Source organism: Anopheles maculipalpis, chromosome 3RL, assembly GCF_943734695.1.
Source record: "Anopheles maculipalpis chromosome 3RL, idAnoMacuDA_375_x, whole genome shotgun sequence".
Lineage (NCBI taxonomy): Eukaryota > Metazoa > Arthropoda > Insecta > Diptera > Culicidae > Anopheles > Anopheles maculipalpis.
In genome coordinates this window covers 48,651,855-48,676,062 of record NC_064872.1, presented here as the reverse complement: position 1 = coordinate 48,676,062, position 24,208 = coordinate 48,651,855, and the positions used below count along the sequence as shown (strand labels likewise).

The 24,208-nt window shown below is 39.8% G+C and overlaps 4 protein-coding genes across 8 annotated transcripts in view; 2 read left to right on the top strand and 2 right to left on the bottom strand.

Moving 5' to 3' along the window:
• Nucleotides 1-4,715, bottom strand: part of LOC126561942 (endophilin-A) — a 163,222-nt gene extending 158,507 nt beyond the window's left edge. For all 5 annotated transcript variants that reach the window (XM_050218324.1, XM_050218328.1, XM_050218329.1 and 2 more), the window contains exon 1: nucleotides 4,705-4,715. The gene's annotated coding sequence lies outside the window, so the exon portion shown is untranslated. The remainder of the gene's footprint in view (nucleotides 1-4,704) is intronic.
• On the bottom strand, nucleotides 475-1,534 carry LOC126562602 (mitochondrial GTPase 1). Its single transcript, XM_050219150.1, has 2 exons — nucleotides 1,199-1,534; nucleotides 475-1,135 (listed from the first exon to the last, which is right to left on the bottom strand). Exons 1-2 carry the CDS (start codon nucleotides 1,516-1,518, stop codon nucleotides 475-477), a joined length of 981 nt encoding a protein of 326 aa, XP_050075107.1. The 5' UTR covers nucleotides 1,519-1,534.
• On the top strand, nucleotides 2,360-3,990 carry LOC126562232 (tectonic-like complex member Mks1). Its single transcript, XM_050218679.1, has 4 exons — nucleotides 2,360-2,433; nucleotides 2,515-3,444; nucleotides 3,509-3,662; nucleotides 3,732-3,990. The coding sequence occupies exons 1-4, from the start codon at nucleotides 2,360-2,362 to the stop codon at nucleotides 3,948-3,950; spliced, it is 1,377 nt and encodes a 458-aa protein (XP_050074636.1). The 3' UTR covers nucleotides 3,951-3,990.
• Nucleotides 4,716-11,598: 6,883 nt separating the features above from the next.
• Nucleotides 11,599-24,208, top strand: part of LOC126563484 (uncharacterized) — a 40,898-nt gene continuing 28,288 nt past the window's right edge. Inside the window, exon 1 of the mRNA XM_050220129.1 lies at nucleotides 11,599-11,871. Within this exon, the coding sequence (XP_050076086.1) occupies nucleotides 11,732-11,871 (140 nt within the window). The 5' untranslated portion in view covers nucleotides 11,599-11,731. The remainder of the gene's footprint in view (nucleotides 11,872-24,208) is intronic.

Sequence of the window (24,208 nt, the reverse complement as noted above, 5' to 3'; positions counted from 1 at the left end):
GTCATCGTGCTGGAATTTAAACCGATATTGCTATGCGCCCATAGTTATTTAACCTCATTTTTCAAAATTTCATTCACTCGGTAGATTGAGGTTTTTAACTAATTTTAAATTTTGCAAAAATTTACGGAAAAATATGTTTTCAATCCTTCAAGATGATCATAGCCTGCCAAGCAAAGGAAATGGCTTTTACAATTTAAGTGAAAACAGAATAAATGCTGAAAGAGATATTCAACATGCAAAACGTTACTTATACATAAAAACTTAAAATAAATCACAAACTCAAACTTTTTTCGACCGATGTTATAATAACGTTTGTAGGGTCGGATAAGAAGACAACTAGGAAACCGATATTAAACATGGAATCTTTGTTTTATGAATTACGTGTCATTATTTCTCGACTACCCTATTATGCATATTCTACAGATTAGAACGTATCGGACCTACGGCGCACAGCTCAAAGTGCCTCTAAAAGTATCAATAATTTTTTAGTTTGATGCTATTGTTTTGGCACATAATTTTGTCTTCGTCCAGCAGAATTTTCCCAAACGCTCCGGTCCGAAAAGACTTTAGCATAAGCTTTGCTGCCATGTTGATGTCCGGACGAACCACACTCGTACCATCGAGCTGTTTGGTGCGTGTCATTTTGTTTAGATGAATAGCATGCGACATCAGGGCGCTAGCAATCGAATCGGTTGGCTCTTTCAAACCCATCACCTCAACGTAGCGGAAGTTTTTATGCTTGTTTAGCAGGAAAAGAAGGTAATCAGCTATCAACTCTTCGCCAACAAGGTGGTCCTGCAGACAGGATACCAATGCCAGCCGTAACCCCGTTTCAGTATCGGCGATATTCGGTTCCAGTATACCGGGCGTATCCAGTAGGTAAATGAGAGGTTCTTCACAGATTTTGATACGGTTCAGCACGCTTCTTGTTACACCGGCCACGGCACCCACCTGGCTCGCTCCTTTTTTATTCAAATGCCGGTTTCGCAACACGTTAATCAGCGAAGATTTGCCGACATTCGGAACTCCAATAATCATTATGCAAAACTCTCGCTGACTGGAACGATTGTACCGATCGGAGCTGTTTATTAGGTCCTGTGCCATGGGCATTAGTTTTCGAAGGCCCCGACAACTTCTAGAAGCAGGGAATAAGGACATTTTAACCCGATTGCTAATTATATAAAATTCCCATACTTACTGGCTTTTGCAATTGGTAAACAGAATGTGCATTGGATCGTTGCTTTCTTGCTGTAGACGATCAATAATTTTACTTTCAAACTGCTTCTCGATATGGTCACTCTTATTGAGTACCAATATGTGAGGCTTGATGCCACTAATTGTGTGTTTAAAGTCCGTATTACGTCCGGTAAGTGGGATACGAGCATCGTGCACCTCTATAACGCAGTCAACCAGCTTCAGCTTTTGTTGCATTTGCTTCATTCCTTTGCCCATATGACCAGGGAACCAGTTGAGAAGTTCGCGAGAAACATACGGAAACGTCGTACGAAAATTATTCATTGTCGCGGTCGCCTGTATCACTTTATGCGCTTATATATCTTAACGATAAATGACACGACACTTGTGCTTATGTTGTCCAAGCTTTTGTATTTGGGAGCTGTAATGAAATGAGCGCAAGTTTCTTTTAGTACAACAGAGTCTCGTATATCGTATAATCTTTAACTAACCGACAAACCTTCACAAACTAAAATATTCTACTAATTAGACTCACTGTACGATTCGCATTCCACACGCGAGCATGCACATTTGTTTGGAATTCGGATCATAACAAACTACGAATTCTTATCAAAACAATCCCGACATTCTTCGAATTTGTCATGTCACATTTGACAACACGAATACAACGACTGCAGCCCGGATTCAACATTCTAGCACTTTTCTCCTTATTTCGAGCAGATCGGCACAATTGGTAATTTAGACAGGTTTTACTGCCCAAAATCAGTTTCATATTAACCCTTATGTTGCGCTTTCTTGGCACAGTTTGTATTCATTCACCTGCACCGTGATGCATTGGGCAATGGTGGTACAATGGTGGTAGTAAAATTAAATACCCCTTTGACTCAACCGAATGCAGAATGCGAGCTTCAATTACATAAGCTAGAAGGATGACTTACTTATTCAGAACGGTTTATGCCTGATCAATATGAATGCTAAAATTTAACCATTGCACCTATCCATTCCGGTACACGATGTAGTAAAACAACTATGATTGAAGCTACCTTTACTAGCAATATACAGTTACCATGGCAACGTTACAACAAAACAAGTCTACGTTGTTTTTGTTGATATGAACTAGCACTAAATCAGTACAAATTCTGTGCAAGAATAGCTCGCTGTAGTAATGTTTTCCATCCAAAAACAATACAAAACAGGAGTTTATCGGACAAGTGGCCCCATATCTAGCTTTCGCTGCAGGTTTGTTACTCCCCTAACGTCATTTATTCTAAAAAAAAATTCCTTTCTAATTGCGATTTACGTGTATTTCTGCTCTCACAGATTAACAATCCGCAAAATTCACTCTCTAATCGATGTACCCATCCTTGAGGGACTTGACAAAAGCATCGAAGATAGGGAGACGGTTGAAAATGGTACAAATGAAACGCGAACCATTGGTTGGCAGGAGAAAATATTTAGCCACTACGAACGGGATTATTATCGGATAAAGGAGAACTGTAAAACGGATCATCACAAAAAATACTACCATATGCTAAAATCCGATTCCCATGTACCGCAGCTGCTGTTTACGTATGTCGATAATGACAACTACTATCCGGAAGATCGGGACAACCGGAACCGTCGGCAGCAAACAGAGGTTACGCCTTCCAATGCGCAATCGATGTACCTGATGGCCGATCTAGGACATGAAGTACTGCTGTTCAGCATTCATTGGTGTCCGGATGAAGGACTGTTGACAGTATATCCCGATTTCAATCATATGGCCACCAATCCGTTTTATCACGAAATGAGAGAAACCAACTTGCACATGTATCATTACGCCTTGGAAAGGTGTTTTACGGAAAAATCGTTTCAACCAAAACCGGTGAATCAATTTACACTTACCGGCGCGAGCAATACAGGATCGCAGACACAAACGGCGCTGGATCGTAACAAACGCTTCGTCATGCCAAAGCAGCTGTACCGTAATTTGCTACTTTTGATGGAAATAGTAAGTGCATCCGATTTTGAGTACGACGGAATTCACATACGTTATCGGTTCGAACTACCTGCGGACGTGAAGATGGTGAACAAGGACAGCCAACTATCGGGCAGTACACATGCTTCAAAGCAGCTAAAAAATCGCTGGCATTTTGCACACTGTCATGAACTTTTGCTAAATCTTCCGGACACAAAGGATATTCCACATTGCTTGGAAGTTTACTTTGAGGCCATCTCTATCGATGCCTGGTGTCGTGAACGGTATTTGGGGTAGGTTTCCTTACAAATTTACCACAGTTATCAAATAAATAGTTTTATCATCATCTTCCTTCAGCCACTCGCATGTCTCGATTCCGTTGAGATATCAACTAAACGAAAAGACAATCAACTTTGTGCAGCTGACTAATTTGGGAGCCGTGGCCGATCGTATGGAACTTTTTCTCGTGGGTAACCGTCGCCAAGTGGACTTGCCATCATTCTACGGAAAGGTAAGTTTAAGCAATAGCCCCTGTTATGGCCACAGTCAATTCATTTTATCCTTTTTCTCCTTGTCACAGTCCGGAGCAACAATACTAAACCGATATGCTAACGAGACGGGGTCATCCGGCAAGTTACAAATACGGTTCCAAATCATACGCCAGCACCAGCCGAAGATTATAAACGATGGTTACTTTAAAAGTTCGCGAAAAACCAAAAACATCACCCTGACCGAACTCATTAAATCGTACAGTATCGCGAGGGAACGGCTGGAAGAATTTGTGGACTTGAAGTACTAGCTTAGTTGCACTTCAGTTAAGTCCATTACGATAAGAACGTTTCCTGTTTTGTTGTTCAACAAACTGCACACGGGAGAACAGTTTGGCAATATGGAAACCGCATAAAATGTCGTAATAAAACTGCATCACAAACTACGGAAACTGCGGAAACGATCAGTGAAAATAAGTTAATCTAGTAATCTGAGCCTCATTACGCCCAGCATAAAAGTTTGCCATCCAGTTGGCTACGGACGAATTCGACACAACTTCTTCGTACATTTAGAGCCCAAAAAACCCATGTGTGTTTGTGTGTGTATAGTTTGCCAAAACCAGCAACAGCAAGCGCGATATGCCGCGCACAAAGAAATAACGGTAGCATACGTCTTCTTCGTCACATGTTACCACCGTATCGGCAAGAGAGTTTCATTTCGTAGCATTTTTTCCGATGGAATTTCAATCAAACGCACACAAAATGTAGAATTTCCTCTCATGTGTACTGGCCTCGGCGCGCCGCTTGTTCGGATTCCCCCTCTTTCCGTGCTGTTGTTCCGACAAAACAAGAGTTTATTGAAGAAGAGCGTCAAAGTGAAGCGCTACGAGGGAAAGGAAGCCTACCTTCCGTACCCAGCTACCAACCACCCCACAGACTCGTTGTACAACACACCCATAGCACTGTCCAGAGCAAGCGGGAAAGAAAAATAGTTCCCTTCATCTCACCTTTGCAATTGCAGCGTTGCCGTGATTTCTCGCTGGCTTTTATCCCATTGCGCTCTATCTCGCTCTCTCGCCTGCTCTGGTCGGAACTCGCAGCCCATACTGCTATTGCACACTGTTGCTCGCAGTAGACCGTCCGTCTTATCGGCTCTTTTTCACTCTTGCTGGTTGAAGCGATGCGTTGGTTTCAGGTTTTCTTCAGTTCACTTTATACCGCATACATTGCCATACATAGAGCTCATATACACACACGCACGCATGTACACACATTCACGTACGCCTCTCTGCCGACATACGCAAGAATGATGAACAGCGAAAAAAGAAAAAAAAACAACGAAAGGAATAAAGAGCAAGAACTGTACCACCAACAAGCCGCACGGAGGAATTTGCTAAAAATATATTCACAGTCCAAGGGACGAGTTTGTTGCTCGAGACATGTGCGTGTGAAGCTGCTGGCACTGTTCGTCGCTCGTTGCAAGTTGTCTCTAAGTGGGTATGATGATGTGTGGCAGCGTAGAAATCATTCGCTAGCAACGATGGTGTGAGTTGTTGAATAGACGGTTGCGACCGGACCAGCAGCCAACAGCACCACCATTATTGCACCTGTTTGGGGTTCAAATAAAAGCTGACTTTAATTGATCGACTCAGCTTCTAGGGCGCGAGGCATGCGGAAAGAGCAGTTTTGCACTTTTTTTCACAACTGTAATTCCCCATGACTCGGATGTGCGCGCACACATACACACACAAACACATTCCTTATTGGGTTCCGGTTGGAACAAATCGATATTAGAGATTTAATTTCTTGTACAGCATTTGAGCCTTTTCCAGAACTTTTCTTCTTTTACCATCTCAAATATGTTTAAACATAACATTTACATGGAACCGCAATGCTCTCATTGCTGACCTCATTCAAGTTCGCTGCATATGTATCTCAACAAAATAAGTACTGAACTTATACAATCGTACAGGCCATAAAACAGTTGTCCACGTGCATAAAACAGTATAAATTAGCAACAGATTATATACGACTTATTATTGTAATAGTACAATAACCTGGGAGACGCATTACATTATTTATTTTAAGTATGACGGCTTGTCCCATATTGTCAGACGCATTGCATTATTTTACATAAATTTTTAGTAGAGCATAGCAGCTAATGATTGATAAACTTTGCACCTCGCTTTAAGTTTAGTTTTTACTTGAAAGCTTGATACTTCCAGAAGTTGAAAGACTAGTAAATTTTGCAAGAGTTCACACAAATAGACATCCGAGACGGCAGTGTCAGCCAGATAGGTAAAGTCGTGCGGCTCGTGACTAGAACAAACGAGCGAACGAGATGGCTGCGCCGCATAGTGTGTGCATGCAAGCGAGACCAAAGCAACAGTAATTTCCAGTCTAGCAACGGAAGAGAGCAGCATCCTCCCGAACGCAAACAGTAAAACTCATCGCAGCAAGCCATGGGAAATGTGCGACAGCTATTGAACACTTGAAACACTGGGAATAGAGCGAGAGAGCAGTTAGGAAAGGTCACGCGATGCCCGATATAGGATATTTTGTTGTTTTCCAAACGAAACCGCGAAATAATAAGCAACGAAAGCATTAATGACGAAAAGTGTGGCGAGGGTAAAGCGAGAGCGATTCTCCTGGCGACGTGCGGCCCTACGCATGTCATTGCCACGTAATGGAACAATATTCGTTCAGCAAACAAACCAAGTAAGCGCACCAAGTGTGCAGGAAGAGGAAAGCAATAGCAGCACCAGCAAAAGCGAGAGTGGGAGAGAGACAACAAAGTCGATACGCGAGACCCGCAAAGATGGCGACGATCGGGTGATGAAACTAAAATACAGGCGCTGCGCGTCTACGGTCGAATCGATCTTAAAGCTGATTAAAGTTGTGACGTTTTGCCTGCCCGTTTCATACCGTCTCCGCTTCTCTGCCCTGCTCCATCTGGATCTATTCCAGGATTTCTGCGCTGTTGTTATTCCCATTTGTGCTCCCTCTTCGAACGGTACGAAGCGAGCCATGCGTGAAGGATGTGGACAAAACTCTATCGACGAAGGGTGTGATTAAATTTGCGTATTGCGTATCGGTGGAATGTTTCGAAAGAGGTGGGGGGCGTGGGATGGGATGGGTTGGGTGTTTATATTTGGCATTCACCCCGCAGCTGGCACTGCTGTCCGGTTGTTGTCTTGCTGGCCCCCGTGTCCCTGAATTCATCCATCTCTCTAGCACAGCAGACTTGTTTGTTGTTGTTGCTGTTTGCACCATTTTCACCTACATAAAATGTGGAAACGGTTGGGCCACATTACAACTGTTTTATGCTTTGCTGCGCTCTCGCTCGCTCCTGGCTGCCAAATGTGGTTGTAAAAGATATTATGCTGCTTTCCAAATTAGGCAAATATTATTATGCCGAACAACATAAATGTAAGACATGGACTAGAATAGAGAAGTTGTTAAACTTGGCGATTGTATGCAAAAGAAGGTACGTTTGTACATAAAAAATCGATAATTTTCTGGTCCGGCAAAATGAATTTCTCCTGCCTATGTTTTCGTTCGGAAGAAAGAAGGCCCCGGGTCGAAACACAGAAACCGTGAGGTCTCAAAGGTAACATCATCATCTTATGGGCTGTTACACTTCCCATGGTACATTTGTGCGATTTTTTTGCCTGCACTGAACCGCGAATTTGTAAGCCAACGAAGAAGGCATATTGGTATGAGTGCGGCCGCTCAATTTCATGTTTTATTATGTAGCATAATATCAGCCATTTCACATTGTCGACGTTTACGCTGCACAGGCCAGAAAGTGTGCTCGTTGTTTGAGTGGTGTTTTTAAGCTAACTTGGGCACCGAACGTCGAAGGTAACGTGACTTAGTTTCGTTGAAAGTGGTTCATAATGCTTTAAGCGTAAAATAAATTTATAAAATCGCGTAGCCATCTTGAAAACGGCGGAACAAAGTTCAATTTCAGCAGCGGAAACGTTCACAAGTCGAAGCGAGATGACACCAACACACAGGCAAAGCATCGTAGTACGTACGGAGAACGGATGGCTTGGTAGTGTGTGCGTGCGTACAGTTTCGTTGAAGGCGCAGGTTAAAGATGAAGTTGGAAGAGAGAAGAAGCTTGTATACGTACACACGCATATGGGACGCAGTGAGATAGGAATGGTAACGTATTTTTATTTGAGAGGATGCGGAAGAGCAAAAGGTGTGATCAACACACAGGCATGATTGGTACACCGTGAACGTCGTGTATGGTGCGTGTGCTTTTCGAAGGTAAAAGAGGACGAGTCTGGAATAGCTCAGTGAGAAGCAATTGATTGCGAATCATACAGTGAGCGAAGAAGAAGTTCCAGCAGTGTGAACGAGTGCGGGCATGTTCCATATGATGGTAGTGGTGTGATATGTACGATAGCCGAGCGCGTGTGGGTAATGTGTTACGCGAGAGCGAGAGAGAGAGAGAGAGAAAGAGAGACCGTGCGGCCAAGTGTGTTTCACGGGAAAAGAAAATGGCCGCTGTCGCGTGTGCAGCACCAGTTCTGTAGTGCTCCTGCATAAATCGTTCAATTTCGTGCGGTAAAGAGTTTTTTCGAGAATTCATTTGTGCTCTTCCGGAATCTTGAAGGGTTTCGATTGATTTGGCGCTTTCATTGCGGCTCAATTGCAGCCAGCAAAGACAGTACGGCCAAAATTGTAGAATCCCACCGTCATCGCCACCATCATCATCATCATCTTCCGTCACCGCCTGCTGCTGCCACTGCCCGTCGTTGGTTGCTGTCCGCTTGTGCTCCGTTGGCCGTGGTGGTCGTCACCTTACGGTGCAAACTGTCGTGTCGTGCTTGAACCACTGGTGCCCGGATCTCAAAAGAGTAGAATAATGTTACAGAAAACCGTAACGAAAAGTAAAGTGGGTACATCCACCGTGTGCTCGGAATGAGTGGTTCCACATAGATCTAAGGTGGCCGTTGTTGGGTTATTCCTATCGGCCTGTGGTTGTGGCTATTTGTGAGTGATTCAGTAGGCTGTGGATGCTATCATCCAGATGGCTGGTGCCGCAATGCTTCCAAGTCCGTTGTGCGGAAAATAAGTGACCAACGTGACATGTGCTTGTACCTCCGGGGTAAAGAATGGGCATACGAGTACGAGTAAAAATCGGTGTTAACCTCCCCCGGTTTCCCGTTACGCCTCAGTGTTCACGTTCTAAGTGTACCAAAACCACCCTATTGCTGCTGTGGTCCCAAAAATGGGCTGTTTGAAAAAATCGAAAGCCCCTGGTGTGGCATTAGCGTTAGTTGTATGTGTGTGGATTGTGAATGTGCGTTTTCTAATTTCAAGGCTAACGTGATGTAAAGAAGTAAATTCGCTGATGCATTGCATACTGGTTGTTAATGTAAGGTGTAATGTGTCTTGAGCTCCCAATCCAAACCATCCGGGATTTTAGGATATTTGGTTACGACGGGGCTGTGCGATAGAGCAGCAGAAGCCATGGGAAGTAATCTCTATAGCACATCAGATATAGATATTATAGCACAAGCCCTCAAAGAGGTCTCAAAATTATTCCATGGTTTAATTCTTTCTGTCTGCAAAGATTTCAGTGTGCTGGTTAGCACCATTTGGTTGGTATCCGTCGATTGATTGGCCTGCACATGTTTGAATTGCTACGATTTATGCATTGTACAATGTTTTCCATTATCTCTAAATGCAAGACTTCCTAGGGTAAAGCTAGGGTACTGATGTAACTCTCTTTCTGCCTAAAATTAAAGTCGTTACATTATGATAGGGACATTAATTTATGTTTCCAATCACAACAGTGTAGTGCAAAAGTAAAGACATGTTGTGAATCTTTACATTTACTCGCTGAGTTAGAGATTACGAGCCGCCCCTGTGCATTTTATTGATTATTCGGGATAACGTCATATAGAGCAAGCGAACGTTTTGGTGCCCCCGGTCTCTTGTAGGGCTGTAGAAGAAGCCCTATGTTACTGTACTTCTTTTATATTTCACCTTATACAATACTCCTAGAGCAAGGAGCAACGATGATTGCTCCGCAAACTACTCAGCCACCAGAGCTCATGCCAGGGTGTGTCTCACATTTTCCAAGCAATATTTTCTAATCTTTGCTCCTCTTCTTCGCTCATCGCACAAGACGATGTTGGTCCATAAAATTGGTTCTCTCCTTCTTTCTCTCCCAGCGTGCCTCTCTGTTACTCTTGTCCGCTGGTTCGTTTTGTTTTTTCCCCTTTCTTTTTTTTGCCACCCAGATTGGATCGAAATGTGCGAATGATGGTGATGGTTCCTTTTAATTTGATGCGGAAGGAAGGTATAGAAGAAAATATTACCTAAATGATGAAGCAATAAGAATTTCAATCGATTGACCCATTGTTCAAGAGAAAGTTATAAAAGAAAACTATGTACGCATTTTTTTGTATTATTCAAAAGCAAGTGTCAATACCTGTAGCATAATTTTAGCAGGACTTCAATATTATATTTGTTCTTCTACGTCATTAACAATTTGAAACATAAATGCGCACAGTACGCACGTTGCTCATAATGGGCCAAAGGGATTGCATCACCGGAAGAAGGAAAGGAATCGAATTTTGGAAAATGATCACATGTCACATTCAAAAAGGCAATTTTGTGATACGTAATGCTTTTTACGCGTGCAAACTGAGGTATAGGATGGGAGCAATCTTGCTATATGCTGTGTTTTTGTCTGGAGTGCAAGCATAATAATTTACGAATGAAAATTGTCTGATTATATTGTTGCCATGACGGTTTAAGTAGGATGCGGAAGAGGCAAAAGTGCTATGTCGACTTATGAAATTACCCAACGTGCAGGAAAAAGTAATCTTGAGATGTGGTGTGGTGTGGTGTGGTGACAGTGTGTTTGTGATTCGCTCGGTGTGGTCAAGAGCATAGTGAGGGAGTAGGATTTTTTTTGCATGTGTGACCAAATTCTGTTTTAAGTCGATGTTTAAATTTACCAAAACCGCAAATAACATTATTTTTTAACTTCTATTTCATATAAGAATAAAAGGGGAAAATTGTCTCAATAGTTTTGAATAATAAGTGTATAATAGTGTGTTTTAGTTCATTAATGGTATTAAACGGAGAGCTTAAATTTACATCAGCGGTGTAGTGAGTTTTGTACTTAGCTTCCTGCGTACGAGCCAAAAGTGAAGTTTTAAGTAAAAGAGCCTTGTGGATGTGTGTGCGTTTCAAAAATTTGCGTTCAGGTTGCCGGAAATCCGCGTGCAGCAGCTCCAGTAGCAACAACGAAAAAAGAAAATAGATCGTTAAAGTGTGTCATCTCCTCGGAAAGGAGCGTTATAATAATTCAGCAATTTCGCACCGCAGTGTAGTTTTTTTGGTATGGAGCGCGCCATGCTGAGCGGAATAAAAAAGTAGCAACGCATACTAGTGTACTGTTCTACTAAAAGATGGTATGTTAAGTGAGCAGATATTAAGAAGGAAAAAGCCTCTATGTGTGCAGTGCATTGTCGTCGAGCATAGCAAGCCGAGCAGCAGCCGCAAGAAGAAGCGAAAAAGTACGGGTAGAAAACCAAGTAGCTGTGGGGCAGCAAACAGCAGAAGCATTGTGTTTCCTTTCACCCGCATTAGTGGTTGTGCACGGAGGCACACACACATACACACACACACACACACACTTCGTAATACGTGTCCTAAGTGAAAAAGGGGGAAGGTGAAGGACCACAACGTGCTGTGCTGCTGCACACTGCTGCCTGTGAGCGAAGAAAATCGTCGCTTGTACCGTCGTTTTCCCGATCGCTTCCCCGCCGTTCTACCACCATCACCACCACCATTTATCTACCTGTGCACCGCGATAGGCCTTCTGGTTTCTGTCTCGACACCAGCCTAGTTGAAGCAATCGTGTGTGCGTGCGTATGTGTGTGTATATGTGTATCCTGTTGTAGCACCGCTACGGCTGCCCTGTGTAAGTGTATGCAAGTGTGTTCGTGTGTGTGTGTGTGTGCGCGCGTTAAGTGTGTGTATGTGCATGTGCTGCGTCCGGTGCAGTAATTTTGCGAGCGAGATCGAAACGATGCGCTGAAGATATTATCGGCATGAGATGGAAGCAGCCACCATTCGTTCAATGCAGCAGGTCGGGCCAACCGGACAGCGGACCGATTCTGGCCCTTCGCCTCAACCGCCGCCCCCCGGAATGTATCAGCAGCGCGTCCAAACTGCGACCGCTGCTCAAATTCATCGGTAAGGATATTTGCGTACACTTCACATTGGTGTTTATCATCACGTTCTGAGGGAAAGATATGAGTCCAATCGATGTGTGTTCAAGGGCGGAGAAAGACTTAATGTGTTTTGCTGACTTGTGTGAAATGTTCAAATGTACTTGCCATAGAACGGGTTTTTGCATGCTGTGGTAATAGGGCGCTGAAAACCTTTAAGTAAAAAAAAATCTGTTCGACTGTTCTTTTCTAACTTTGTGATGTTGATTTGTGACTGGCTGATTGCTCACTGATTGATCGTTGAATGATGCCAGGGTAGGCGTATCCTGTTGTTTAATGTTCTCTCTTCTTTTTCTATTTCTATCTTCTAGTAGGGTTTTCTGTTTTATATTTTAACCTATAAAAAACAGATGTAATAATGTAACTTGAATAATTTCTGTTCCATCAAACTCTCAACGCTTCTACAAGCTAATCAGAAGCAGAATGCTCTTGCACCGACTTTAGGAAATAATGTATGAATACAAAACTTTCCTTCCTTAATAACATGTAGTGATGGGGAAAGTTGATTTTTTCGGAACGGAACAGAACGAACCTGTTAGTTTAATTGAACCTACTTAAAAAAAAGAAATGCGTCATATTGTCTGTCTGTGCAGGAGTTGTCAGGCTAGTCTGCTCGTCTACCCAACAGTATCGTAGATCAAGGGCCTTACTTCCTTAGAGAGGACCACAAGTTCCCACACCAAGTTCATCTGATCGCTTCTTCTCTGGCTTAACGATCTACTAGGTCACGCCGGCCATCGAATGGCTTACTAGAGCTGTTGAACGTCAGCCCCATTAAGCGGGACAGGCCCGAATGGGATTCATCTGATTTGGATCTGGCATCGGATACCCCGCAAATGTTTCGACCACTGTGATAATACTTCTTCCAATGAGGGAAATTTCACATAACGAGCAGTTGAATTCCAGCGTTATTATGTGATACACTGAGTACCGAAATCGAAACAAGCCACATTGGGTATTTGGTGGAATAAAACCCAAAAAAATCCAATTTAAGAGAGAAGGAAACAATACAGTTTTAACATGTTGACAATGGTTTAAAAGCACTTAATTAGCGTGGAATGGGCAATCTTTCTGTACGGAGAGAATTTTTCTCTGACCGCCTGATAACTCTGGAATGTATGTGACACAAGACTTCTTCTTGGCTTAACGAACGTAAAACCGTAAGGTCACGCTGGCCATCGAATGGCTTACTAGACTTGCCGATACGTAGCCCTCATACTATAGAAGGACGGTCCGGATGGGATTGGAACCCCGGTCCTGCCGTTTGAAGAGCAGCACCGCTATAGTCTACACCACCGGGCCGGCGTGCGACTTTAGACTGCTGACTGTAATTAAAAGAAGAAAATTTTCTTCAATACAGTGGCGAACATGCGGGAAACGAAAAGTCTAGGACACTGGCAATGGGAAAGGCAGCCGTAACGAGGATTTAATGCCGATAAGAAGAAATTATTCATGTATTTATGTCATTTGACTCCAGAACATTTTCCAAAATAACATTTTCGAGTATATTTCGTAATTTATACAACAATTGCTCTACATGAAGTGCATTTGGGTTGAGATAATAACAACATTTGTAGGATTTGTTTGTTGCTTGGTGCTTAATAACAAATCGTAGAAACTACAACATCTACAACTATTGCCAATAAAGTAAGACACCTTACTGCTTTTGCATAGTTTAGTTGCTGATGATTATTCCAACATGAAGGTAAAGTTATACATAGTAGAAGTATCGAAATTCGCTTTTTGAAAAGCGGATATAACAGTGGTCATATATTATTAGCAGTCACTGTATATCCTTAATGAGTTGAGTTAATAAAATTTGTGAATAAATAAAAGTGCTACCGAAAATTATCCGGATATTTTATATTTTATGTTGAAAAAACTCTTTGAACTGTTTTGTGCTGTTTTATGTTGTTTATGGTTAATTCTTAAGTTAATTTATTAATTTAATTAGCTTAAGAATTAACTTATTAAAGTTAATAAGTTAATTTAATAAGTTAATAAGGTTTGCGACATTAAAACAGGCTAGGCAGAAATTCCTCTTTATTAATCGTATTTCGGACAATTATTGCTTTTTTGCAATTGTAAAAAAAAATAAATAAATTGAAGGATATTTTAGGACATGTTGGGCAGATGGTGCCTAAAGTTAATATTTTCCAGTCATTTTTGCTTTTATTCGATGCTTTCTTCAACACAACCACATAAACCTGGCTGGTAAGCCTCGCTGCGCTATTACAGAAAAAAAAAATTATCAAATAGGATACGATCGTCGATCAACAGTGTTTTTAGACTGAATGCTCAAACACGAGGCTATAGAAAGACCGTCTATAATATTCGGATAATATCTTTCCGATGTTGAAGTTTCAATTAATCAATAAAACCTGATTCATTGATTCTACAATCTTCGAACTTTTATTAATTAAGAACTGCCGCACAGATTTCATTTATATGGCAAGCAAAAATCAAATATAACTCACGGAATTGGATCGGCAGACGATATGATGCTTGACCCTGAGCTGTATCGAGAATTTCAAGCCTAGATCACAAAGAACAAAAGCGATGACCTTTGACAGTTTCGAAAAACTGGTTATTTTATCAAAGCTAGGAAAAGTGTTTAGAATAATCTATTTAAAAAAATGATAAGCTCTTTCAAAATTTTCATCCACTAGTATTTGTAGTTAGTAACATTAAAGAGATAATCTTTCCGTTTAAGAGTTTCAGTTCGTTATCAAAAACGATGTATCAAGTTCATGATTTCAAAGGATAGGGCTTATGTTCAAAGCTGTTCAAATAATTCCCATGCTTTGCTTTGCTTTGGTGTGATTTGCATTTTTTAACAGCAGTGTTTTTTTATGGTTCAACTGAAATTTGAGTGCGGGGTTTGATATGGATTCATCGCGTAAAATGATCAAATGTTGTCAATTTACAATTCACTTGCCAATTGGTCGGGTGTCGATCCTGATTTGTTGGACAATGGTAGCACAAAAACTGTCATATATTTTGGTTTGTGTATGTATTTGATGTTTTCGTTCGCTGCTCAATTGTGCATTAAACTGTTTGCATTTCAGTACTTGTGTTTGATTTTTTTCAAAGTTATGCACGAAATTCCATTCTTCTTAAGTATTTAGAAGGATTTTCGGGCGTGACTGCCCAGATGACAGCCGTCAAGCAATATTGACACTGATTTGCATTTTGACATAAGCACTGTTTGAAACTTTTGTTCAATATTTAAATAAAAAATCCAAAGATAGTTTTTGGGATGATTGTACGTATTCAGTGTATTTTCATATTCTACAACAAACGCAAATCCACAACAAACCGATAATTTTTTTTATTTTAATACCTTATGCGTGTGTTATGAAATAAGATGCTGAAAATGATTCGTATTCTTAAAAATAATGCATAATAACAATCTCTTACTGATTGTGTTGTGTTCATTTAATATGAAATGGAGTAGTAAACAGGTAGAATTTACAAATGGCTACTCTTCTTTCTTCCTGGCTTAACGATCTCTAAGGTCGAACCGGCCACCAATGGCGCTTACTGGACTCTTCGATGCCACGTAGTTGAATAGTCAGTCCTTCTTACGGAGGGACGGTCCGGACGGGTTTTGAACCCCGGTCCTGCCGTATGAAGACCGGCGCCTCTAACGCCACAACCGGGCAGCCCATAAGATAGTAAATAGCTGAATAAAGTCATGAGGAGATGTGTTTTTATTTATTTTTACAATTTTTTTTATGTTGGGCCTTATTAATGCTTTGTTATGCTGTACTTTACGTAACGCAGGATCAATCATTCTTTCTAAGAAATCTAAGGATCCAATCCAATCAGAGAAAAGGCAATATCGTTCCTTAATTTATAAGTGTTTTTCCTGTGTTCATATTGGATTGGATTGGAAGATAGATGCTAGAGTGATTTTACATGCACAAAGCGCATATTAGACTGACAGATTTACCAGATTTTTGTTTGTGATATGATCATGGCAAAATAATCCGTCCTGTTTTTGGTACAAACACGGTCTAGTAAAGTTTTAATGATCGCGGTGGACCATGAAAGTTTTCAAAGCTCCAAATATCAGGTGTTCTCGAGAGCGTTTGTGAAATTTACTATCTTTGAGATCAATTTATGAGAACTTGATAGAAACACTTACACTTTATTTTATTTTTGTTTGACAGTTAGAAGAGTTAGAACAGTTTTTACAGATCGAAATAGATTTTAAAGATTTGAAATTTTCCATGGCTTTTTTTGCAAATGAACGTAGAATAAATGAATGCAGGATCGGAAATGGAATTTTACTGAACTCCACATACAACGCGCTCGTCTTGCATAAGTAATTAAGCAATTTGCAATTTTTCTGAAGCTCAAAAATACGAATGTGGCGAATCAAAACTTACCAAGCATGTGATCAAAACATTATTCAATAGTTTCTACAGGTTAGTACACTTTTTTGTTCACTACTTTATCATACATCTGTTTGACTGATTTTCTTGTTCTCCTTCATGTAACAATGGTTCTTTGTACTGACCATTGTCGAGTCAAAGATTTGCTCCAGAGATACAGTTAGTCGTCATGTAACTGGAATCTGGTGTACAACAAAATGATAGGAATTATTAGGAGATTTCCTTTTTCTATTTTGTTTAATGGAACGTGAAAAAAATTCCCTGAAAGTTGTTCGACATAGAATCTAAATCTTGTCCGAAGGCCGTCTATTATTATTGACTTGAATTTCACAAAGCTTCATAGTCTTATCTTTGTGGGGAGGTCAAAATCCTGGTGTAAAATTTTAACTTACAACAGACGGTGTCATTCAACTATGCACTATGGTTTCTTCTATTTCAGTCTTTCAATTAAAAAGAAATGTTATTTTTGTTATTACAATTGGATGATCAGTCAAGTTACACTTTAATTCGTTATTTAGGACAAGCGTTTAAATGATGGCTTCTTTTTTGCTTGCTTTACGAGTTATTTGGCCACACCGGCAATCGAATGGCTTACAAAACCTATCGATACCAAGCAATTGGACTGTAAGTCCTCATTACGGAGGAAATGGACTGGATGGGATTTGATTGAACTCTGGTCGTATATCATGTGAAGATCGTATCTACCAGCGGTATGAATCCTGGAATGTTGTTTAAGTGAGTGAGCTTGGTAACTAATTGCTTATAGAATCTTCTTTTATAGAAACTAAAAGATAGAAATAAATAATTCATCAATCTTAAATAATTACCTATGAAACATCTGGCCACAAAGCTAAAAAAATCTTTAATATTCATCTCAATTTAAAAGTCCAAATTATTATTCCCTCACGTTTGACAAATGTTCTCTAATTCGAGATATTGGTGTTACGCTATTATCAAATAGATTATCCATTAGACGGCACTGATTAGTTGAGAACTACAGAAAAAAGTCAATTTGGCGTTTTTTTTCTTATTTTTTTATTATTCAGGGACCTGTCTAACATACAAGTAGTGGTGGTGAGATTTATCTTCATCATCATCACTAAGAAGAAACGGCTTAACGGATCAAACTGTGCTAAAATATGTTGTGGATTTTTTTAGATGTAAAACAACAATTTCATGTTGTTGTTAACTATCATGAAACGTGCATTTGTGACTGAATTTGCTGTGGACGCTTGACGAAAGTTTAACTTCTCGATCTTCAAGCCATAATATGCAGATTTACTCGATTTGAAAGCAGACAAGGTATGTTTGAAAGTTTGTCTGTTAGAGAATAAAAATCACCACTAATATCTCGATCTCGATATGCAGGGTTTAACATCTTAGTTTGGCCTGGCGTTTGACGTCTTAGCTGCTCACATTTTTTGACTTGACAATCCCGTGGAGAAAGGTTTATCTCCACGGATTCACTGCTACGCATTTCGAGAAATCTGTTACATACGTTTATTTCACACGATTTATGTATCACTCTAAACATAAAACACTCAATGCATGTTCTATAAATTAACATAAAATTAAAAAAAATATATTAAACAACAAAAATATTGTTAGTAACTGAAAAAAAACAATACTTGCATTCAAAAAGATACACAGCCAGTCAAAAACCGATGGCAGCAAATAAAAAATGTGTTCAGCCAGTCCAAACTGAGACGGTAAACCCTGTAATAAATAGCTATGAGTCTTTGCTTAGTAATAAAGGATTTACGCTAAATTCGACTTAATCCTTATGGTATTCGAATTCATAAAGGGATCCTAGCTATACATGTTTTACAGACATTTGAGGCATGGAAAAGTTGGTAAAATAATATTATAGATTTTATTTATCTTAAGTATTGACGGCTTGCGCCGTAGGCAGAATAATATATTACAGTTTGTTGTATAATTTTGCCTGCATTAAAGGCTAGTAGAAGCTGTTGTGCAGAGACAAAAATGGCAATGTACGACAACTGTGTTAGGTTCGGTAAGGGCGGTAGACATTAAGCTGATTCATATAAATGATATTGTAACGGCAGACCATTATACTAGACCGTTTGACTGTTATGGAATCATAAATGGGAGACAAAACAAATTACTGGATGGTTGTTATAGTTGTGTTTTATTTCGTTTTATTGAAGTTGCCAATTACCGCCCCTATGCAAATTGTGCATGACAAAATTGAAGGGTATTTTTGAAGAATCAGATACATTGTAGTAGTATCGTAGTATGGATAAAATGCTGTATGATATTTCTGGAGGCGACAGCAGCGCCGGTCTTCACATGGCAGGACCGGGGTTCAAATCCCATCCGTAGTGAGGACTTGGCTATCTAACTACGCGGTATTATCAAGTCTAGTGAGCCAGCAGGTCGTTAAGCCAAGAAGAAGAAGATAGACTCCCATGACAAAATGTTATGATTATAATGTTACATTGCGTGGACTTAAATAATATTTGAAGTTTTATTTTTTAAATTCTAAACTAACCTAAAACTAACCTCAAAGTTAGAAGGAGACTTCGAATTGTTGCAGCAACAATACTTTAATAAGAGATAACCGGTATTAGATAGATTCGGCCTATCCCGAATGCAGTGTACAACCCCAGAATCATCAGTATACAAAAAGTCAGAAATGGCGGACAAACGCATCCACGCAGATTGTAGTGCCTGAATGAAGCAGACACTATCAGCGATGTCGACAACATATCTTACTAGCTTTAGCAAATAAGCAAATATACAAGTACATTTGTTCAACAAAGGCCGACTGATAAATAGACAAGTTTATAGAACCTAAAAATTTTCTAATTAAAATAATTGCTAAGTTTCGCGTCTATATTCGGCCATATTTCTGGGAATGTTTTTGTTACTGCAAGATCATTTATTGCACGTCAGTGTAATAATATGTCAACGGTGGAGTGGAAATTATTAAATTATGTTTTTGGAAAGTAATTTAACACGTTTTTTCGATGCATTGCATCTTACTGTCTCCGAGTGTAGAGGCAGTATTACAACCTAGTCAATCAAATGAAGGAAGCTAGGAACTGTAGTTGATGTAGTGTATGTACTGTAGTTGAACCCAAATGTAGGTTTTATTTCTATATGGATTTGTATTTTTGTGGTGAGAAATGTGTGGTAAAATATCATAAATCTAGAATATAGACGAACTGATATATCAAAAATTGGTTCTTAACTATGTTGTTCAGCAACATTTTTAATTGAAATTTAGAGAAACGTTTGTCTTTAAATTTGTTCTGTTTTTCCTGCTCAATTTAAACCAAACTAAACTCCTTTATGATTTTTTTTTCTCTTGAATGTTCATTGCCAACGAAACTGGGATGTTAAAATTAAATCATTTTGTAGATTAGTTTTTTGTGTGGACTAAATGATGACTAACGGAAGAAAAGGCTGGTATCTCCATTGTAATCTGTCTTTACTCCCAGAAACACATGGCCATTAATGTTCATTCAACATATTGATTCGCTCATTGTATGTGACAAAAATGCTTCGAAGCCACTGACTAAGCCACACATGTGTTGTTAATGGTTTGTGTGTTGTCTGTAGAGGAGCGAACCCAGGTTTACAGGCTATGGATCGTGTGCGTATGCTTCATGCGGAGGCTTTTTCAGTTACTTGCCTGTTAAAATGATGTGCTTCCAGTTGATTTGAGCGCCACGAGCAGCTAGTGTTGTGTAGCGCATCGAAACAGCTAAGAGCAATTCAAAAGCACCAAATGAACCACCGTCCCGTCCCGCTTGCCCTCGGCTACCAGGTCTCCGCAAAACCTTCCATCGTTACCCGTTACGGTGCCTCTTTGGTCTTGAGAGTATTGGTTACGTTATTGGATGTGTGTTGATGGCGGAGTAGTGTGTGCGAGAAAGAGAGCGAGAGAATGTGAGAGAAAGAGCGGCACAGGGCGCAAATCACAACCAACGTTGCGAGGCTAACCGCCGAGCAGGGCAAGCGCTGTTGCCAAGTTTGTGCCGTAGTAGGCCGTGGTGCTTGTGTTTCTTTTTTTATGTTCGTGTCAACATTGTTTTCCTTTTCGTCGTGTTACTGTGGAGCCAGCGGCACCACGCGCCCGTCGCGAATGGTGTTGTATTGGTGGAGAAGTGGAGACTCCCCCAGTTTGGTGTGTGTGTCTGATTGCCTGCACGCTAACCCTCTTTCTACCCTTTGTCTTGCGTTGCGGAGTTCGCTTGCTCGTCTTTCGTTGTGTTTTATCGCGGCCGTTTTATTTATTTTTTACTTAAGCACTAAGATTATTCTTTATTCGTTGTACTAAAGAAGAAAGTAACAGGGCATAGAGGTGGGTGAGTGATGATGTGATCTTATTTTACACAGATCGATACACAGTGGCGTCGTCGCCCAGCAGCGTGACGTGTTTTGCCGCTCGCTATCGCTTTCACTAGTCTTCCATGGTTCTCACCTCGCACTGCCTAGTATTCTTGTTCGATGGTGAGACATGTGCAGTGATAACGTTTTTATTGTTATTCTCGATTGTCCCTGCTAGTAGTTTCTACTGGTTCACAATCTATGCTGTGAGCAGAATGAACTGCCCCAGTTGGCTCGGAAAGTTTAGGATGTACCCCAGATCAATTTCCCGTGCGATCTTTTTAGAATTTCTTGATCATGTGTGTTTTGATGCATAATAATTCATGATCAAAACAAGCAATTCGGTTATATTTGTGTTTGTTGCTATTCCAATGGAGTTTTTTTTTCTCTAGAGGCTTTTAAAATGTATGAATTTGTTAAACTTTCTGTTTCTGTCATGTGTTTATAGCTTTTGTAATTTTTTTTAAATATTTTAGTCAATTATTCTTTTCTTTGTTTAGTTGTTAAAATCTAGTTTGGCACCCAGAATGGACCGTGTCTTTCACAGGTTCAAAATTAATATTTCAAATATTTTTAATTCGACTCCAATGGAGTCGTCAATGTTTAGGAAAGCTTTTCTAAATATCAGAGTTTAATGATGTCCCCTTTTAAATGGAGTACAGTCAATATCCGACTTACGCGGTACTCGAGTTACGCGGATTCGAAGATACGCGGATTTTCAAGTTTGACAGCATGTTGGGTTTATTATATCCAAATTAAGTTCTCCACCTGGGAACTGTCAAAAGTCATTCGAAGCATTCATGAAGAGGACGCATTTGGTTCCTTCAATCCTTATTTAACAAAAGTGATCCGTAGCATATGTATCCGTAATACAAGTGAAATACGAAAGGAATGTGCTATTACATTCGTCGATAAACTCAGCATTATCAAACTGCATGAAGGTGGAAAAAGTTTTGTATTTGATATTTTTATTACTTTGATCATTAATTCCTTATAAAGTACAAATTGAATAGTGAATGTTTCTGAAACATGGCAAGACTTAAATAAATATGTTGTTAATAAATAAATCAACCAAAAATACTCGTTTTATTGCGTTTAATGCAATAATGCTTGAAAAATACTCATTATTGCATCCAAATCAACGGAAAAATTTAATATTTGATTTTTTTTATAACATGGACACAAGAACTCGACCCCTGGCTACGAAGTATAAACTATATGTTAGGCAGAGTTCAAGTTGAGCGGATATTCGAGATACGCGGATTTTTCCGGCCCCCCATTATCCGCGTCAGTCGGGAAGTAACTGCACAGATCTTTTTTGTGGACGACCCAATCTGAAATTAAATTTTACTGAAACACATAATCCATATAGAAACTTGCTTTTGGAGAGTTTCAGTCATAAACTGTATGTTGGATGCAAATAGATTAACATCGATTTAATGCAGTTTATCATGATTGCTTAATAAACATACGTGCCCTAATGCCTTGTGTATATTTATGTTTTTGATAATCGGTAAATCATTCTAAAACTGGGTGGATCAGCCTAACAATTAGAGATACATGGACCTTTAAAACTTGAGAAAGATTTTTCAGTGTACTTCAGCAATGTTTCGCATTGCTGAATTCGCAGCATTCGCAGCGAATTCGAGACTAGTCAAATAAATTAGTGATCTGCACGATTTGATATCAGCACCGTTGTACTCAAGAATAAAATACTAACGACGTGGACTCATGAGATCAGCTCGAGACCAGTAAAAAATACTTGAAGAATATTAAAATTCGCCTATGTAGAATCAGTTCGACATCTTTTTTAAAAAAAAAAATATTTTGATTTTTTTAAAAATTATCATTTATTTTGAAATTTATGTATTACAGTTAGTCCAAAAAGTATTCGTAATTTGGTTCAAAATTGGCAAGTAATATAATTCCGTAACAATAACAACTGCAGCAGAACACACAATTATGCTTTAGGGTGTATGGTTTTTTTTTAAATAAAAATTGTTTGTTTGAAACAACTTAAAAACTAGTTTAAGCACTTAAAGAACATTTAAAGATGTTTTCAGCAATCACTGCATTTTTGTTTCCAACAATGTGGTTGATGTAGTTTGCAAACAAACGTAGGATGGGAATCCTCTCACTTAAGCAAATGTGCCTTAAAATAGATAAGAGGAGGGAAGGGAAGTTGAGGTTGTGGTTAAGGGACAATGGCTTCCAAAGCCTGCATCAGTATGCTCCAAGCACTAGACACCCTAGACCACAGGGCAAACTTGTACTCCATAGTCTCTATCTGGGAGCAGACTGAAGGAGCCCGACCCGATGCCCGGAGCATCGATCGTTTGTCTGATGAAAGTCTGTACCTGGTGATGTTTTTCCAGATCCATCCACAATCCGTGGAAGGTGATTCCATAGCCACTTTGGAGGCTGGAAGTCTGTCGACCATCATTTTTATATGTATCACATTGTAGGAGTTCCAATGCAAATTAGAATTGTAGGACCCTACTAGGTTATGCCGGATCGAATGGCTTACTCAACCTTATTGGTAACACGTAGTTGGATAGTCTGTCCTTACACTACGGGAGAACGGTCCGGATGAGATTTGGACTCTGGTTCTACCGTTTGAAGACCGACACCGCTGTCGCCTTATCATCAGACCACCCCGTCAGATTACGATTGCTTGTATCATCTAATATCTTACATTCAGCAACCAATAAGAGAAAGTTTGAAGTTGTCTGGATTTCAGACATTACATAAAATGAATTTTCTTCACTTACCCGACTTTCATATATCGTCAATATGGTCTAAATTTCGTCGATAAATATTATCGATTCTAAATGTTCCACCCCTGATTCAAAATGTTCTGTTGTATGATAATATTTTGCTGAATTTAGCATTTAGCATCTTTAAACCGTAACGCCATACCTAGGGATGGTCTAGGAAATAGGCAATACGAATAGAATTGCTTGACTATTTAAATGCGTGGAATCGGTAATTCTGGTAAGCTATTAGAAGGTTTGGTTAAAAAGATGTTAAGTCAAGAAAAAAAAAGGTATAGTATACTAGTATACGAATATTTTTGGAATAACTGTATGATCTCCTGCAAAAATGATCCTGAAACACAGTTTTTCGTAAATTTTCTGGTCAAATCGATTTGAAGAAAATATTAAATGTAGCAAATACTTTTAAAAACATCGTTTGTTTAGTAAATTTATCCATTTTTTTTACCGTTGGCACTTCAAGCCATGCGTCGTCTTTACCGGTACAAATAATTGTAAATCGACGATATCACTCCATCTTCGTTTAATCCTTTTTCACACCTCCTCTATCCATGTGGATGACCCAAACAAATTTCACGGGCTGGATTGCTCGGTGCCATTCTCATGACATGAAAACCTCCCTGGCCCGAAATGATTGCAATTTACTGTATAATGTTTTGCAGTAAGTGTAAAGTCCCTGGAGCTGTTAGCACTTTCCATCGCCCCTACTCTACAAATATGGGACGGTGAAACTTTTATTAGCCACAGAGCGTTAAGGTTTCCTTAAACA